This window comes from Erpetoichthys calabaricus, chromosome 5 (assembly GCF_900747795.2).
Source record: "Erpetoichthys calabaricus chromosome 5, fErpCal1.3, whole genome shotgun sequence".
Lineage (NCBI taxonomy): Eukaryota > Metazoa > Chordata > Cladistia > Polypteriformes > Polypteridae > Erpetoichthys > Erpetoichthys calabaricus.
Genome location: NC_041398.2, coordinates 200,473,621 through 200,491,749, shown reverse-complemented (window position 1 = coordinate 200,491,749; position 18,129 = coordinate 200,473,621). Strand labels below are relative to the sequence as shown.

Genomic DNA, 18,129 nt, shown 5'->3' with positions numbered 1-18,129 from the left:
GAAAGAAGAATACTTGTGTAAACTGCAGAGGCAGTATGTCCGTTGTATTTAATCCCTAGTCCTGGAGATCCCGTGTGGCCAACCATTCTTATAATCATGGAGTAGGTTTAATTAGCTGTTTTTTTTTCACTTATTCCACATTTAGAAAAGAGCATTAGTGTTAGACTATTTCTGCTATTGTTTTAGTTTCTTAACTTACTGCTGTCACTATCCTGTTATTTTCATTTATTTGTTTGTTAGTTTTCTTTCTTAATGGTTTTGCTGCTAATGGCAGCTAACAAGTGGAGCAGACAACACTGAATGGTGAAAAGCTGCAGGTATTTCTGGGTCAGACCTACTAGTGTGGTTTCCAGCTTAAATAAACAAACACCTGGAAAGCAGGATGACAACGACAATGATGATGATGATGATGATAATGAAGAAACTTTGAAAACCAAGATAAAAATCACTAAATTATCTCCAGGTAAAACATATTAATGCTTGCTGCATTCAAATAAAATTTTGCAAACAAAGCTTGAAATTCCCAGCGTCAAGCTTTTTGTCATTCTACGTCTTTTACGCTGGTGTTTACTTTGTTCATTGTTCATTTTCATATTAGGATACAATTAAATAAACTCCACAGAAAAAAAAGTGAATAAATGGAAAATGGACACAAGTCAGTTAAACTATGGAAAATATATGAATAATTAATAATTTCTTCTTAATGTCAATTTTATACTACTGCTCTTTTCTAAATGCAGAATATGATCAGCTAATTATATGTTAATCTCATTATTACATATATTATACAGTATATAATAATGTAATCAAACATGACCCACCAATTGCCAAACTGTCTCTAATAAAAACCTGTAGAAACAGGGGTCCTCCAGAACTAGTGCTATAATACTGTGTAAGGTGTGCTGGGAATGAGGTAGTTCTGACAACTGAATTTTGTTTTTTTTTCACTGTTTTTAGGTGACACCTGCACCATTATGTGCCTTTTTCGTCAGTAGCTACGCATCATTAGGTTATGTTTGTGAAGACACAGCTAGAGAAAAGACATTGGCTTCTTGAGCAATTGCATTTGTCTTCAGGTTGTAATCTTTTGCCTGCTTAAAGACTTCTTACCCCTTTGGTTTTGGTCACCACAGTGAATGTGGTGTTTTCGTTTCAATCAGCCTTTCTGACAACTTTTTTGGGTAACCCTTTCAAAGCCTTTTGCCACTTTAAAAATAAATAACATTCCTTGCTCTGTAAGATTACAAGAGTATAATTCTGTATATTCTGCATATTCAATAAAGGACAGGATAGCATGAACAGTAGGAGTAAATCTTATTTAAGACATTGCAGCAAGTCATATTGTGCTGCATAATTTTATTCTCAGTACTTACATGGAGTATACTCCTCAGTCTGAAGTTCAGCAGGAAAGAGGTCTCTTATTATAGCGCCATCATCTTCCGTTTTGTCCAACCAACGGCCACAGGGGAAACGTAACCTTTGCCCCAGAGAAGGAGCATCAATATCTACCCAGTCCAGGAACCAACCAGGAGAGCCACCTGAAAAGTACAGTAGCCTTAATACTTCCTGAGATACACGTACCACCCCCATCCCAAGAATTATACATTGAATAAAAAAAGTTGTTGTACAAGTCAAAGTTCCAACCTGTTACCATACAGGACAAAGAACTAGCAGTTTTTAATAACTTTAGTTTTAGTTTTCTTTCTTAATCCATGCTTCTGTATTTTTTTGGACTTGACAACGTAAACTTCATTTCAACAGTAGGATGACTCACTATACTTCTGTCCACACATTTTTTCACTGATTCAGTTCTGTTGCTTTTTTTCTTGTCTAAATCTATTAGATATAACCTTTCTTCAATTTCTGTGACAACATTTTGTCCCAGTTCTGGACTACTGCTGCTCTCTGCTGGCATGGCTCCCAGTAAGTGGTATCCAGCCTCTCTTTCTCCTACATAAAGCTTCTGCATGATTGGCATATTCTGTCCCTCATGATACACATACTACCCCTCTGCCTTCCTCCCTCCAGTGTGCTGCTTTTGTGGTAGTTATTAACTTTAAATCTCCTATCCTTGCATGGTTCTGCCTGTTACTATCAGTGGCCTATGCTCTCTCCATACTGTATATCCCCACAATAAGTCTTTGTTCTGTTTCAGCCAACTTTCTGACTGATCCCACCGCTTGTACGTTTTATCTGTCCAGCTATGGAACAAGCTTCCCTAGACCATCCAAAATGAACCTCTTGAGGACACTCCATTCACCCTGCTTAAACGTTCTTTTCTTCTGCTATACTGTGCATAAATAGCTTTGTGTAGTTTATATAAACCAATGCTTTGGGTACATAATTGAATGATTGTGTGAATATATTATAATGAAGTATAAAAACTTTATAAGTAAAGCTTTTCAAAAATTCCTGTGAGGAACAACCCATAAACTTCATGCTGTATTTATAAAGAAGATCCATTTTATACACTGTATTTAGAGTATGACATGTTCTGTAAATTTTTAGGGAACAATACTGTAAAAATTGTAACAAAATCATGTCAAGGTCATCTACTGAAATTCTATGAATGATTGTATTTAAAATGAGCTCAGATGAGACAAAGAAGCAAAGGGAATTGGGCAAGAAGTGTATCATATTTCTGTTCTATTGTTTGTGGCAATTGTTAACAGATTACATAGTACTTAACTTGCATTTGTATTGAATTTGTCTCTTTAAAACAAAAAAAAAGAAGCTCTTCTATACCTTTGTTGTCATGGCCAATTCGAATTTTTTTCAGTGATCCAATATCAACAGCCTCCACAGTAAACTCGTCAATTTGGCCTCGTTCAAACTTGTTCTTATGTGTCTTAGAAGCTTTGAGGTTGATAACACCTGTTAGAGCAAATATTGCTTACTATGAATCTGAACATTAAACGCTAACGGGCCAGCTACAGTTTTAATGACAGGTTCAAAACATCAAAGTTTTCATCTTCAGAGCATTTCCAAAACTTTGAAAAAAAAAACGCCAGGTGACAATTTTAGACGCAATCATTAAAAAATATAATAAACATAGTCCCTTATTAAAGTGGCAAATTAAACAGATTCGTACATCCAGCATGGCTGCTAAAATAAGAGAATAGCATTAAATATGATGAGTACCAATTAAATTATCTTAAAAATCAAAAAGCTGTCTTCTGTTTTCTCATTGTAGGAAACAGAACACTAATTGTCTTCATTCCTAAAGTGTCTACTTTGTTTCATTATACATTTTCAAATTACAGAACATTTAATTCTTTAAACATAATGTTACAAATTGTTAAAACAACTGTTAAAGCCATTAACTGTACTTTCAAGTGAAACCAAATCTGTAAATTAGTTAACTAATTTCAATAAATTGTCATTTAGTTCACAATTATTAAAAACAATATGATAGCATAATGTGTTTTCAGGGTAAAAAAAAAGAACGGAAATGTGATGCAATATTTACAAGATATAAAACATTGCTGTGGCTATTAGTAAATATGGTGATGTAATTTTAAAACAAGTTAACTTTTAATTTAATTTAATTTTTAATTTTAAACAAGTTAACAGAATTTGTAACTGGCTGTGCAATCTGAAACGAACTCAGCATAAAAGAGAATATCGGCCAGCTAGAGATTTAAATCCCAAAGAACTCAAAAGGCATGGCGGGGTGTCTCGGCATAGTGGTGCTATAGTCCGTTAACTAACTTAATATAAAAAACATCATGTGAACCTTATAACACGACTGCACCATCATAAGAGATAACAATAACAACATGATTCAGGTCAGAGTTTTCACTTTTCAGGATGTAAGGAGAGGCCTACCTTTGACATATTTGAGCTCATAGAGATCAATCTTGAATATAGCAGATTAGCAACTTTCAAAATATGTTGGAAAGAAAACCCAAGGTTTGGTAAAGCCAAGAAGTGCTTTATTTCAACCGTTTTTTGTCCAGCTACATTGATTTTATGTAGAGAGGACCATTGCATCTGTAACAAGCCATTTAACAGCAGGCTAGTTGAAGGTAAAGATGGTAAAACTTCTAAGCTGAATTTTATTTTGAAAGTTAGAAACATAGTATTTTTGATTTTGCTTTTGTATCAGTAACAATTCATTTTCACATATTTTATTCTGTTTGATGAAGTAACTTCTAGAAAAGTCAATTCATTCACTAATTTTAGGTTTTGACTGAGTCACCCGTGTCAGGGGTACCACTAGGTCTTTTTCAGAAATGATGGTAAATTTCAGCTCTCCAAATCTGTGGGTTCTTCTTGTCTAAATACAAATGAGACTAATTGTGCGGTTGAAGTAAGACCACTTTACTTTCAGCTAAGATCAATGATAAATGGGCTAGGTCGAAACTTTATTTGAAATATGTCAAAAGGAATTTCAGGACAATTAAATTGTTAAAAGTGGCTTCAAAAAGCAGCAAAGCCTGTTAGAAATTTGCTTGCTTAAGTAGGAATTGCAAATAAAAATCCAGAAATCGCATGAAAAATCACATGGCTAGGTATTAAAGTATGATACAATTGGAAAAAATCTAATTCTCAGTTAGAGGATCTGTGCAGAACTTTTTCAAAACCTGGCAGGATCTAATCAATAATATTTTAGAATAAGCTCTTAAAGCACTGAGGAAGTAGATTCTCTTCCTTTATCCGCCTATTAAACTCATCAATTTATTTATTTTTACTAGCTTTAAGTTTTACTCCATTGGCCATGCTCTCTTTATCAGGGGTGGGGGTTGATTTGTTTTCAATCCTATTTTTTTGTAAAAATTGACTATTTGTATGGAATGATCACAATAAAATCAACAAAATTAAAAAAAATAATAAAAAAAATAAAGTATGATAAAATCCATGAAAGCAGATGCATGCTGCCCCCATACAGTGACATTAATATTTGCTTTAATAAGCACATTATTTGTAAATTGCATTCATCATGTTATCTGCTGTATATTTCTTTAGAACTACACCACATTATTTATATTCTGTGTAATGAGGTGCACTCAACTTATAGTATTGATGAAAGAATTTTAAAAAATGCATCTGTTGTTTTTGTCATTATCGATAGACTTGCATGAAACAGGATCAATACAAGTACTGTATTTGCACATTTACTAACACTTGGAGAAGAAACAGGAACACCCCTGAACACCCCATTACACCTGTCCTCCATACTTAAACCTGTCAGGATGACGCAACAAGCAAAAATGCATGGCGAAAGATTGAAATGAAAAAATGCATGTCAGTTTCATCTGGTAATATTTGTAAGGATTTCACTTCATGAATGAAACATTTATTTACTTTGACCAATATAAAGTATGTTCAAATGTTTTTGTTTTTTTTAACAGAACCAGAAAAGAAATTGTATAAGACTATACTGATTTTTTGGTCCATAAAGTGCCTTCAAAGTTTGCTTATTTTCTATCCTAAAGTCCAGTATGTGTTGCCTGCACATGAAATATAATACTTTGATTAAGTGCAAAATCTTTTTCAGAAAAAGTGATTTCTGAAAGCTTTTAAAACATAGAAACATGTAAAACCATCTTTAATCAGAAAAAGTACAACTTTAATGTGAAGACGTTTTGAGTTTGATTTAAAAGAAAGAAAATATTTTTTTCACACCAGCGTACCAAATAACATAAGTAGTGAGAAAAGTACTATATACTGTAAATGCAAATAATTATTATTATTATTAAGCACAGCTTTACCTGTGTCATCATTTTCTCCATAAAGAACTGCAAAAACATTGGCATCTGTCCCAGCATGTTTTTTATCTCCAGTTTTTACCTTTAGGGTGTAAGTAGTAGACTGAGCTGAAAACAGAAAAAGAAAAAATGTTTACACATACTACCAATCACTATATACTTTTCCTTTATAACAGCATGCCATTGTCCTAAATGTATTCCCTCAGTATACCTGCTGGCTCATTGCGATAGATAGATAGATAGATAGATAGATAGATAGATAGATAGATAGATAGATAGATAGATAGATAGATAGATAGATAGATAGATAGATAGATAGATACTTTATTAATCCGATGGAAATTGCAGAAAAATACAGCAGCAAAAAAGGCCCAAATGTACATATAACAAGAATTATAATAATCTTAAATGTGCTAACAAGGTACAAATATACATACTACAAGAATTATCTATAAGTAATTTAAGAAAATGTAGGTATTTAGTAGGTGTACAGTGATCAAAATTGCATATACTTATAAGTTACAATTTTACAGGACCAGATATGAGTCATTGGCACAGTATGCTGTATATCGCCTATAGCATCTTTGCCTGTTAAGATGTCTGCTACGCCTGCTCAGTACCGTTTAGCAAACAGGAAACCAGCACCACCTTGACCGTGGGGGAACTCATTAAAGAGCCCGCTGACTGAGTGCAGAATCAACCTTGTCCAACACTCCTTGGAGCAACACATTTGTCTCAGTCTGTTACTAGATGGGCTCCTCTGTTTAGCCAAAACCACATACAGAGGGTGAGAGTCATTGTCCAAGATAGACAGCAGCTTCCTGAGTGAGCTCAGCTCTACCACAATAAAATGATAGCCTTGTGCCGTGCCCTGTGTTGGCTGGGATTGGCTCCAGCAGACCTCTGTGACCCTGTGGTTAGGATATAGTGGGTTGGATAATGGATGGATGGATGCTTATCAAGAAAGAAAAATAATTAACAGGTCTGAGCCTTAAACAGCAAGTCAATTAAAATTAATGCAAAAGACACAAATTAGCAACAAAAACTGGTCAATAAGAAGAAGAGGGTTGGAACGAAAACCTTAGAAAACACAGTTCTATAATGTCCTAATGAGTCTTCCTTCGAGCATCAGGTGCAAGTGTGGTCCCCAAAGCAGAGGCCAAAAAACAGCCATAGAAGTAAATGCAATGCAGTTTGCAGATATACCAGCCTAGGCAGGAGGGCAGATAATGTATATTCAACTAAATTGTTACAGAGATCCATGGACAGGATATATGCTTGGGCAGTTTTGTGGAAGATGAAATTTAAGGTAAGTAAATGTAAACTATTACATGTAAGTAATATAAACTTTACATTTGAATACACAATGGGAAATCTGAAACTTGAAAGTAAACCTTATGAGAAAGACCAAAGAGTTGTGGTGGACTCATCTCCATCTACATCCAGGCAATACACAGAAGTGATCAAGAAAGCTAATAGGATGTTAGGTTATACAGTATATCAAATGTGTGGAGTATACATCAATGGAACTTATGCTTAAGTTATATAATGCACAAGGCCTCGCCTGGAGTGCAATGTTCAGTTGTGTACTCGATATTACAAAAATGACATAGCAGCACTAGAGAAAGTCCAGAGAAGAGGGATTAGGTATGAGTTATGAGGAGAGATTAAAGGATTTGAATCTTTTCATTTTTAGCAAACATTATTTAAGCGTTTAAAATTATGAAAGGAATTAATACAGTATAGTACAGTATAGTATCAAGGACATGGGGACGATGTTGGAAACTTAAGGACAGATTTCGCACAAAGGTTAAAAAGGTTTTAGTTCATGCAAAGAACAATATACACATGGAATAAATTACCAAGTAGTGTGGTAGAGAGCAGGACCTTCAAATCTCAAGTTGTTATTATTTTGGACATCAAGGTGAATAGGATGAACAAGCTTGTTGGTCTGAATGACCGGTTCTCATCACACTTTTTCTAATATTCAGTGGACAAAAAGCACCAGACTGGGGAGTTGCATACATTGTTACACTGCTCAGTGATGTCTGTTCAGTAAATAAACAAATTTCTATTTTAAGCCTTTCTCAAGACTAATCAGATCTTTCACCAGTTATAAAAATATCTTTAAACATTATTATCACCTTTCTGCTCCAACCCAAGAGTAGCCCGAGACTGCTCATCACTGTCAGAGTTCTTCTTGAGAAAAGCCTCATCAACAGGAACAAGCTCCCGGGCAATTTGACCATCATCTTCATCTATGGCTAACCACCGTTCGCAAGGGAAAAAGTACCTACATAAAGTCAAACAGACAAGGAATGAATTTATTTAACATCACACAGAACCTGGCACTTTCCTAGAAGGAACAAATTGATAGTGTCACTAATTAAATTCAGAGTATACTTGCAGCCGTCTGTGCAATGCTGTGTAATTAAAGCAACGTAAATGTTAAACAGGCTATTGTTGTGCATTCATGCAGACTTTAACTAAGCATTTTAGTCACTAAATCACCTTGGTTAGAAAACAGCATAAAGAAAATTAATAAGGCAAACACTAGAACAAGAACAGGGATTATATGTCATATATTATGGCATCAGACTGCTTTGTTAGTTTTAACAAGGGTGACGTAGGCAATCCTAAAACGACTTCTGCTACTAAATTGCAGTAAGCAAATAATCACTAAAGGTGTAGTTATATCTGACTGCCAGCAGAGAGGGCCCTTGGTCTGTTGCGCCTGTTTAACAGTCCATAGTACTCAACTGTGTTCTTTCATTCATTGAAATTGTAACCTATGATTCTATTAGATAAGAATTTCATACAAAAAAGTTTGAAAGAAATGCAGCAAAATCTGACCAGTGTTACATAACTCAAAGTTGCATGTTTAAGTTTATTTGGAACCATTTCTGCGTGAATCATTTTTGGCAAGGAAAAAGTAATTCTGGACTCCTTTAATGTTTGTATTTATTACATTACCAGCTTGTTAGACATGATCCTTTAAATAATTAACCCCCTTATGTCAAGAATACTAAATAGAAAAGACAACAAAAATGGACTCCTGGTAGGCTGCCTGTTGATTGATATGAATTGTAAAAACTGGCAATTACAGATTTAAATACCCGTAGTAAGAATCCCTAAACATTAAGATACCTCAGAAACTTTACACTGTGATGAAGTTTTCTCCTTAAGTGGTATTATGAGTGAAGGAGTTTAACCTGAGGAGCTCTACTTACGTTGTGTCATCCTTGCTGTCGAAGATCTCCACCCTGTCTAGAAACCAGGCAGCATTTCCCTGGGCATTGTCATGGCGAATTCGCAACTTCTTTAGCTTCCCTAAATCAATAGCAGTGATTGAAAATATATCTTCCTGGAAGACAAAAATGCCAAGTGACTATGAATGGAACACTTCCATCAAAGTGATAATTTTATTTATTGACATAACTCTGAACATTTTGCTTCCAAACTCTGAACAAAACACAGTTGTCTTCTGTTACCAATGCCATTTGCCACCGCCACTGAACCTCTTGCAATGTGTATTCATAAGCAAGCAAATATTCAAGGTAGAACCCCAGCAGATAGTACTCAAGCTGACCCTTGTCCACCACTGAAAGTCAGTACAATGGACCTGTGTGCGTCAGAACCACAGAGCAATGGAAGATGATGCACTGGCCTGATGAATCACAATTTCTTTTAGATCATGTGGACAACTGGGTTTGTGTGTGTGTTGTTTACCTGGGGAAGAGATGGCAGCAGGATGCACTATGGAAATAAGGCAAGCCAGCAGAAGTAGTGTGATGCTCTGGCCAATATTCTGCTGGGAAACTTTGGGCCATGACATTCATGCGGAAATTACTCTGACACGTACAACACACCATAAAATTGTTGCAGGCCATGTACAACCCTTTCATGGCAACATCATTCTCTGATGGCAGTGACCTCTTTCAGCAGGACAATGTACCCTGCCACACTGCAAAAATTGTTCAGGAATGGTTTGAGGAATATGACAAATAGTTCAATGTGTTGATTTGCCTTCCATATTCCACAGATCTCAATCCAATCAAGCATCTGTGGCATGAGTTGGAAAATCAATGTCCAATCCTTGGAGGACTAGATAGATAGATAGATAGATAGACAGAGCCAATCCCAGCCAACACAGGGAACAAGGCAGGAACAAATCCCAGGCAGGGCGCCAGGTCAATAATACAAATATCCTAAGCAGGCTGAAGCATTACACGAACCTCCAATTATGGCGGACAGCCTGGACACTTCTATAATGGATGGGCCGGGGGGATAGAGGGCTGCCACCTTGGGTTGCTACAGCACCATGGATTCCCGCAGGGCATGCTGGGATTTGGAGTTTGCTGGGTTCGGTGGGTGCCTCCAGGGGGTGCCGCAGAGCCTGCACAGCCTACTTCACTGGGCTTCTGGGTACCCTATAAAAGGAGCCAGCCACCACTACTCCGGGAGCCAGAATTGGGAGGAGGTGGACAAAGCTTGCTGAGGAGGAGTAGAGACAAAGACAGAGAGAGAAAGAAACAAGAAGAGAAAAAGAGACTGTGCTCTTTTGGTGCTTGTATTGTACTGTGTAGTGGGGAGCATCAGAAAAGTGCTTCCTCACTTAAATAAAGGTATGCTGTGTGGCAAGACTGTGCTCTGAGTCTGTGATTTCTGGGTATGGGGAGCTGTATGCCCCCTGGTGGTCCATACAATTCTGTGACAAAGTTGTGAATATATACTGCATACTCTAATACGTTGGAGAGAATCAAAAAGAAATAGATTGTACCATCTTAATTAGCTTTGGAAAGGAATTCTTGTTCCAACTCCTTTTTATACACATTGCCCTGTGTGTTTTCAACTAACTACTGTTAATACTTGCTGGGATAGGCCCCAGCTTCCCCACAACCTTGCTCTGTTGGAAACTGAATGTTCAGGCCAGTCTGAGTCCCACAGCACTCTGGAGTAGGTTTTCACTTAAGATATCTCTGACCTTTGATCTGTTTGGCTTTTTCTCAACCTCATCTAGTCTCCCAGTCTCTGCCACTGAAAAACAACCCCACATCATGATAGTGCCACCACCTTGCTTCTGCCATTGGAATGGCCTTAAACAGGTATGCAGGTATGGATTCATCAGACCAGAGGAACTTGTTTCTCACAGTCTGGGAGTCCTTTAGGTGCCTTTTGCAAACTCCAAATGGGCTCCTATGTGTCTTTTAATAAGGAGAAATATCCGTCTGGCTATTCTGGCATAAGCCCCAAATCAGTGGAGTGCTGCAGTGATGGTTGCCCATTTTGAAGTTTCTCCCATTTCTAGACAGGTTTTCTGAAGCTCAGCCAGAGTGGTCATTGTACTCTTGGTCAGCTCTCTCACCATAGCCCATCTCTCAAGATTGTTCAGTTTGACCTGGTGGCTAGGTCTAGGAGGAGTTGAATTATGAAGGCAAATGTGTTCTTGGAAACCTTCAAAACTGTAGGAATTTTTTGTAGTCTTCTCAGGTGTCTCAACCAAATCCCATCTCTAAACTCTGCAGGAAATTCCTTCAACCTCATGGCTTGGTTTGTACTCAATTATGGGACCTTACATAGATATCAATCAATTGAACTAACCACAAGTGGACTTCAAACAAGGTATAGAAACAGCAAAAAGATGACCGATACAATGGGATGCACCTGAGCCATACTTCAACTTACAAAGGAAAGGGTCTGAACACTTAAATTAATGTGATGTTTCAGTGTTTTACTGTTTTAAACAAATATTATTTAAATGATTGTAGCATAAGGCTGCAACATAGCAAAATGTGAAAAAAGTGAAGAGTCTGAACACTTTCTGAATCAACTTCATGTGCTGGCATATAAGCAAACACATATTTTGAACACATTGAACTTAATGTACTCAAAGTTTGACCAGCTACCAATATCCATATCTGTAGATAGGTGTATGAATCTTCCTCTCTGAAGGGGCTGTGAACATGCTGCACTGGGTACTGTGTTGAAGCCAATTCTGCTTTGACCAAAAGATTTAAGATTAAAAAAAAAACACAAATTCTCTTCTAAAAGATTCGTTTTAAAATTAATATCATCATTATTAGGTTTCATTTTAGACAGCAGTGCAAACTACTTTTTATTTTAATATTACAGCTAAATCACAACAAGACAACATAACAATATACAGTACCTGTCCCTTTTCAAACTTATTGAGTTTATTTGACTTCTTCAAATGACGTTCTCCCGTGTCTCCATTTTCTCCATAAACATTGATGAAGACATTTGCATCTGTTCCAGCACCCAACACTGTCCCAGTGAAAACGTGAACTTGGTATGTGTTTTCTGCATTAAACATAGAATTTTTATTAAACCTTTATTTAGCTTTTTACATATGCTAGACAGACAGACAGACAGACAGACAGACAGACAGACAGACAGACAGACAGACAGACAGACAGACAGACAGACAGATAGATAGATAGATAGATAGATAGATAGATAGATAGATAGATAGATAGATAGATAGATAGATAGATAGATAGATAGATAGATAGATAGATAGATATGCACACACACTACAGTCTGAAGACATACCAGAATGGCTTAAAGGAAAGAAAATTAAAAAGAAAAACTTCTGACTTGGCAATCACAGCCACAGTGAGGCATGTTGCAGACATATTGCTGTTTTATTTTTTGACACGCTTATGCTGACTAAATCATTGACTGAAAGTACTCAGTGTGTCAGAAAGAGGATGTAGACACATTGTTCATAATGGCACTCAGTTTTGTTTTAATTCTCTCCTTTGCTACAGCTTCCAGGGGGTCCTGAGTGAGTCCTATAACTGAACTTGGCCTTTTAATTAGCTTGTTGATTTGGTGGGCCTCTCACACTACAGCATAGAAAACTGCACTGGTCATTACAGAGTTGTAGAAGATATTAAGAATGTCACAGTCTCCTAACAAAAAAAGAGCCTGCTCTGCCCTTTCTTACACTGTTCTTCTGTGTTCTAAGACCCATGTAGCCTGTCATTGATGTGGACCTGCAGGTACTTATAGGACTGCATCATCTCTGCATTCATTCCCTGAAATGTAACCGGACATGGATTGCTCTGTGGTGCAGCAAAAGTCAATACACAGTTCCTTGGTTTTGCTAATGTTAAGCTGAAAACAATTCTTTTCTGCACCGCCAAACAAAGCTCCTCACCTGACTCCTATACTCTGTCTCATCCCTCTTATTTATACACCCCATAAGGGCAGGATCATCTGGGAATTTCTGCAAGTGACCTGACCTGATGTTATTTTTATAGTCAAAGGTGTACAGATTGAAGAGAAAAGGTGACTGGACTGTTGCTTGTGGTGCCCCAGTGTTGCTCACATCCACTTCAGAGAGACAGTGCTTGAGTCCCACAAACTGTGGTCTGCTAGACAGATAGTCCATTATCCAGGACACCATAGGCTCATCCACCTGCAAATCTCTGAGTTTACCCCTTAACAAGGATGGCTGGATGGTATTGAAGGCACTGGAGAAATCCAAAAACATAATCCTCAGAGTGCTGCCATAATTCATATGTAATTAAAGTGTTTACAACACATCCTTGGTACACACTAAAAGGTGGTGCAAGCTGTAATTAGTAAAGCCTATATTTTAAAAATGCTACATTAAATTTCTTTTAGTGCACCTACTATTCAAATTAATTTCTATTTCTTTAGTCATCCTTAACTTTTTGTTCATGCTGTCCTAATCACGTTTTTGTAGACTTTTGCTATTCACTCTAATGTAGAGCTCATATTTATATTTTTTAAAAGTATGATACATTTTCCCTGTGTCTGCATGGGTTTCCTCCGGGTGCTCCAGTTTCCTCCCACAGTCCAATCCTGGTTCCTAATGTGTGATCATCCAATATTGTTATAGAGTGTTAGATTCTAGTGCTATGGGCTGGGGATATTGTTTATACAGTACAAAGCAAGTTGTAGTATAACTCATGGTGAGGTGTTTGCAGACTACTATGCAGTGTATTAAAATATAAAATAAGTGTTAAAATTAAAGCATAGTTTGACTTGTACATTTGAAATCTAAAATGAAAAGCAGTTGGCCTAAGAGCACTTTAACTACTCAGTGTTCCAGGTTCTTACTTTAAGTCTTGTGTGAAGAAGATAACATAATTTCTATTGTTTTATCGTTAGTGAGCAAATTATTTTAGGACACTCTGGGTTTAGGCCCTGGGAAATTATATAGTTTGAATAGTTTGGTCAGGGAAAGGCAAGAATTTCAACAGCAGCCTATGGTCATTCCTGGCCCAACAGTATCAACAACCAGACAGTGTTCAGAAACCATTAAGAAGGCTAACAGAATGTTAAGTTATATAGCATGATGTGTAGAGTACAAGTTCAAGGAGGTTATGTTGAAGCTTTATAACGCATAGGTGAGGCCTCATCTGGAGTACTGTGTACAGTTTTGGTCTCTGGGTAACAAAAAGAACATAGCAGTGCCGGAAAAAGTCCAGTGAAGAGCGACTTGGCCAATTCCAGGGCTACAGGGGATGAGTTTTCAGGAAAGATTTAAACAGCTGTGCCTTTTCAGTTTAAACAAAAGGTGATTAAGAGGTGACATGATTGAAGTGTTTAAAATTATGAGAAGAATTAGTACAGTGGATTGAGAGTGTTACTTTAAAATAAGTTCATCAAGAACACAGAGACACAGTTGGAAACTTGTTGAGGGTAAATTTCATACAAACATTAGGATTTTTTTCTTTACACAGAGAACCACAGACCCTTGGAATAAGCTACCAAGTAGCGTGGTAGACAGTAAGACTTTTGGGACTTTCAAAACCCGACTTGATGTTATTTTAGAAGAATTAAGAGGACAGAATTGGCAAGCTTTTTTCAGCTAAATGGCCTGTTCTCATCTATGTTGTTCTAATGTTCTAATGTACAGTGTTTCAGATTTTTCTCCTTTTCTGTTTAAATGTTCGCTAGACAATTAGAAATGATTTGTAACCCTTTTCTGACTTACCAACAACTACTTTTCTATGATTTACAGTAATTTCTTTTAGCTGCAGCATGACGTGACCTTAAAACCTTTATCCTTAGAGAAAGAGACTGAGGTGGTTTGGGCATATGAAACAATAGGCAAAAGGATGGCTGGGAGAAGAGGAGCGCCGAGATTAAGGAGAAGGAGATATCGCTAAGAGAGCAGCCAAAGAACACCTGGTTGGAAGTGGGTCTCACAAAAAAGGGTAAAAAGAACCACAAAGAGCAGAGGAAAAAATGTTTTAGAGGGCATTGAGCTAACCTGAGAAAACCCCTAAAAAAAGGCTATTAATATGTGAAGACTACATTTCATGCAGTACCTTTTCACTTACATGACACAAAATTTTAAAGGCAATGTCTCACTATACAACTTTTCTCCCAAATGTACATAGTTGACTCCTGAAAACAATGACAATATCTCACAGCAGAACACATTTTAGAACACATTTGTTCATGCTCACCAGAAAGTTTTGTCTCCCTTACTTTAATTTTCTGCACTAAGGACAGAACAACTTTCATTTTTCCTAATGTGCTCTTAATCATAACAGGACTGAATTGTACTTGTATGGGTGTATCTGAGGTTAGACAGGTGATGATAAAAAACAACAGAAGTGAATTTTAAAATAAACAAAGTTAGTCAATATAAACTGAATGAACTGCATACATCTGATGCTGCATGTGTGTTAGGCTTTGCATGCAGCTTTCCATGTAGGTTGGAGCTGCTCCAGTTGAATATTGACAAAGCTGTGCAAGAAATGCATGAAGTTTCTATTTGGAAACAGGAATCCTGATAATCGTGTTCACTTCTTCTAACCTTCCAATTAAAATACAGTCCACTTCAAAGTTATATTATGGGGAAAATTTATAACGTTTGTTCCACTTTGACAACATACAGTATTCCATTATCATTTATGGGTAAAGCTCCTTTATACAGTGTTTCCCTATGTGTTGCACTTTTTTGGTTCATATTAGCTTTGTATAACAGGTATGGATTGTATTCTAATAAAAGTCACCAAAACTTTGACAAAATAGAAACTGAGATGCAGTAGGGAACACATTTTATTTCTAATTTATTCATTATAAGGTGCAAGCGCAGGCGGCACGGTGGCGCAGTGGTAGCGCTGCTGCCTCGCAGTTAGGAGACCCGGGTTCGCTTCCCAGGTCCTCCCTGCGTGGAGTTTGCATGTTCTCCCCGTGTCTGCGTGGGTTTCCTCCAGGCGCTCCGGTTTCCTCCCACAGTCCAAAGACATTCAGGTTAGGTGGATTGGCGATCCTAAATTGGCCCTAGAGTGTGCTTGGTGTGTGGGTGTGTTTGTGTGTGTCCTGCGGTGTGTTGGCACCCTGCCCGGGATTGGTTCCTGCCTTGTGCCCTGTGTTGGCTGGGATTGGCTTCAGCAGACCCCCCCGTGACCCTGTGTTTGGATTCAGCAGGTTGGAAAATGGATGGTTGGATGGTGTAAGCGCTTAAGTGACTGATGAATTAGATCTATACATCTCACTAGAACATAAGAGACTTACTTCATTTACCCATACTGTAACTGACCTGTGAGATCTGTGTCCACTGTTTACACACTGTGCTATTAAATGACTTAGCTTTGGGAACGTTCTGTAGTTTCCAAATATATATTTTTTACACTTAACAAAAACATGTGGTTTTTACTTTACTGTACTTAATGCGAATGTCCTTGGTAATGCTCAATACTTATTGCACTTACAGAATTTGTAAAAACATTACACAAATGGAAAGTAAAGAGAAGCAGGAAAACTTTTGATTCCTCTGACAAGCAATATTTTGCATCTGTAATACAATTCTCCTAATCAACATTGTGCTTCTCTTTTCATAACTTTAAACATCATCCAAACAAAATATCAAAATGTATTTTTACATCAGCGTGATTATGCAGAATTCGACTTCTGAATTGACCTTTCACAAACATGTGAGCACCAGCGCACCTTTGGTGGAGGTAACACAAAAGACAGAGAGGACTGCTGCTGTTACTCTTGACCAGAAGTGGAATCCCTCAAAAGAGAAGATAAAGTCTCAAATCTGCCCGATGACCAGCGATCTCTGATGAGAAGCCACCTCTCTAGCTACTTTTACAAACTCAGCCCTGTGGTCTGATGACAAAAGGACAAAATGGGACAGGCTCCTCAAGACGAGAATGATAGAGAAAACAGAAATTGATTATTCCACTTTGCAGAATGCAAGAAAAACTATACGAGAAGCAGGCAGGGTGTTTCGCTGTCCAGTCCAGTGAAATTATTTGCAACCCTAAATATTGGGACTTGAAAAACTAAAACCTTTGTTCCATTCCATATGAACTAGTGTGGTGCTGAGGTGTCACCCGTCGCAAAGCTGCACTCGGGTGCTAATCTGGGATCTTGAGGTGGTTTGTCATGTGGTGGCTGCGGCAACGTGCTGTATCAGTGTGTGCTCCCAACCTCCTCCTCCTCCTTTGAATGTTCAGTCCATCACATCTTGTATTAATGGATATTACAGTAACCTGTAATATTACATATTAAAAATAAAATAACTCCTATACATTAAGCTGAAGGTATTGATTTTGACCAAGCAAAAAATTATTGTAAATGCTCATATAACTCTGTAAAATAACTTTAATACTAAATAAGAGGGGCAGCATGGTGGTGCAATGGCAGCACTGCTGCCTTGCAATAAGGATCCTAGAGCTTGCAAGGTCCTCCCTGCATGGAGTTTACATGTTCTCCCTCTGTCAGTGTGGGTTTCCTCCAACTGTCCAAAGATATCCAGGTTAGGTGAATTGGCAACGTTAAATTGGCCCTAGTGTGTGTTTGGGGTGTGTGTGTTTGTTTGGAGTATGTGGGTGTGTTCTCCCAGCGATAGACTGGTGGCCTGACCAGGGTCTGCTCCTGCCTTGTGCACTATGTTAGCTGCTTTAGGCTCCAGACCTGCAAGACCCCTATCTAGATTAATAAAGTTATAAAATAACATGACTAAACAAGAGGATGGCGAAGTAAAATCCAGTTTATTTAGGTCTATTGTCAAGGGAGAAAAACCCAGTGAAGCCTAATGGAGTAAAATAATACAAAGAGGCTGCTGATCTGATGATGAATACATTGAGGGTGCTGATGACTTTTTCACACAGTTCATGTTTTCCACAGTTAAGTTTCCATTTTTCAAACTTTGTGCTTACACATAATGGTAGACTGTTTTTTTATGGGTGTTTATTTCTTAATGCTTCACAACTACTCTTACAAAGGAAATAAAGAAAGTGAAAAAATCTGCTACAGTGGCCTATGTGAATACTTCAGTAGTCAAAGCACTTTTTAAATAGAAGAAAATGCCTTATGCCCACTCATAAAATCATATTTGTTTACAGATATTCCAGGTTTGCATATGATAATGTATATAATTTAATATACTTATTGA

The 18,129-nt window shown here is 37.4% G+C and overlaps 1 protein-coding gene across 1 annotated transcript in view; it reads right to left on the bottom strand.

Moving 5' to 3' along the window:
- Positions 1-18,129, bottom strand: part of LOC114652863 (lipoxygenase homology domain-containing protein 1-like) — a 282,032-nt gene that overhangs the window by 104,519 nt on the left and 159,384 nt on the right. The window contains exons 26-31 of the mRNA XM_051927669.1: positions 11,881-12,032; positions 8,942-9,075; positions 7,856-8,004; positions 5,715-5,819; positions 2,746-2,874; positions 1,374-1,538 (exon numbers count right to left, since the gene is read on the bottom strand). Of these exons, the coding sequence (XP_051783629.1) occupies positions 1,374-1,538; positions 2,746-2,874; positions 5,715-5,819; positions 7,856-8,004; positions 8,942-9,075; positions 11,881-12,032 (834 nt within the window). The remainder of the gene's footprint in view (positions 1-1,373; positions 1,539-2,745; positions 2,875-5,714; positions 5,820-7,855; positions 8,005-8,941; positions 9,076-11,880; positions 12,033-18,129) is intronic.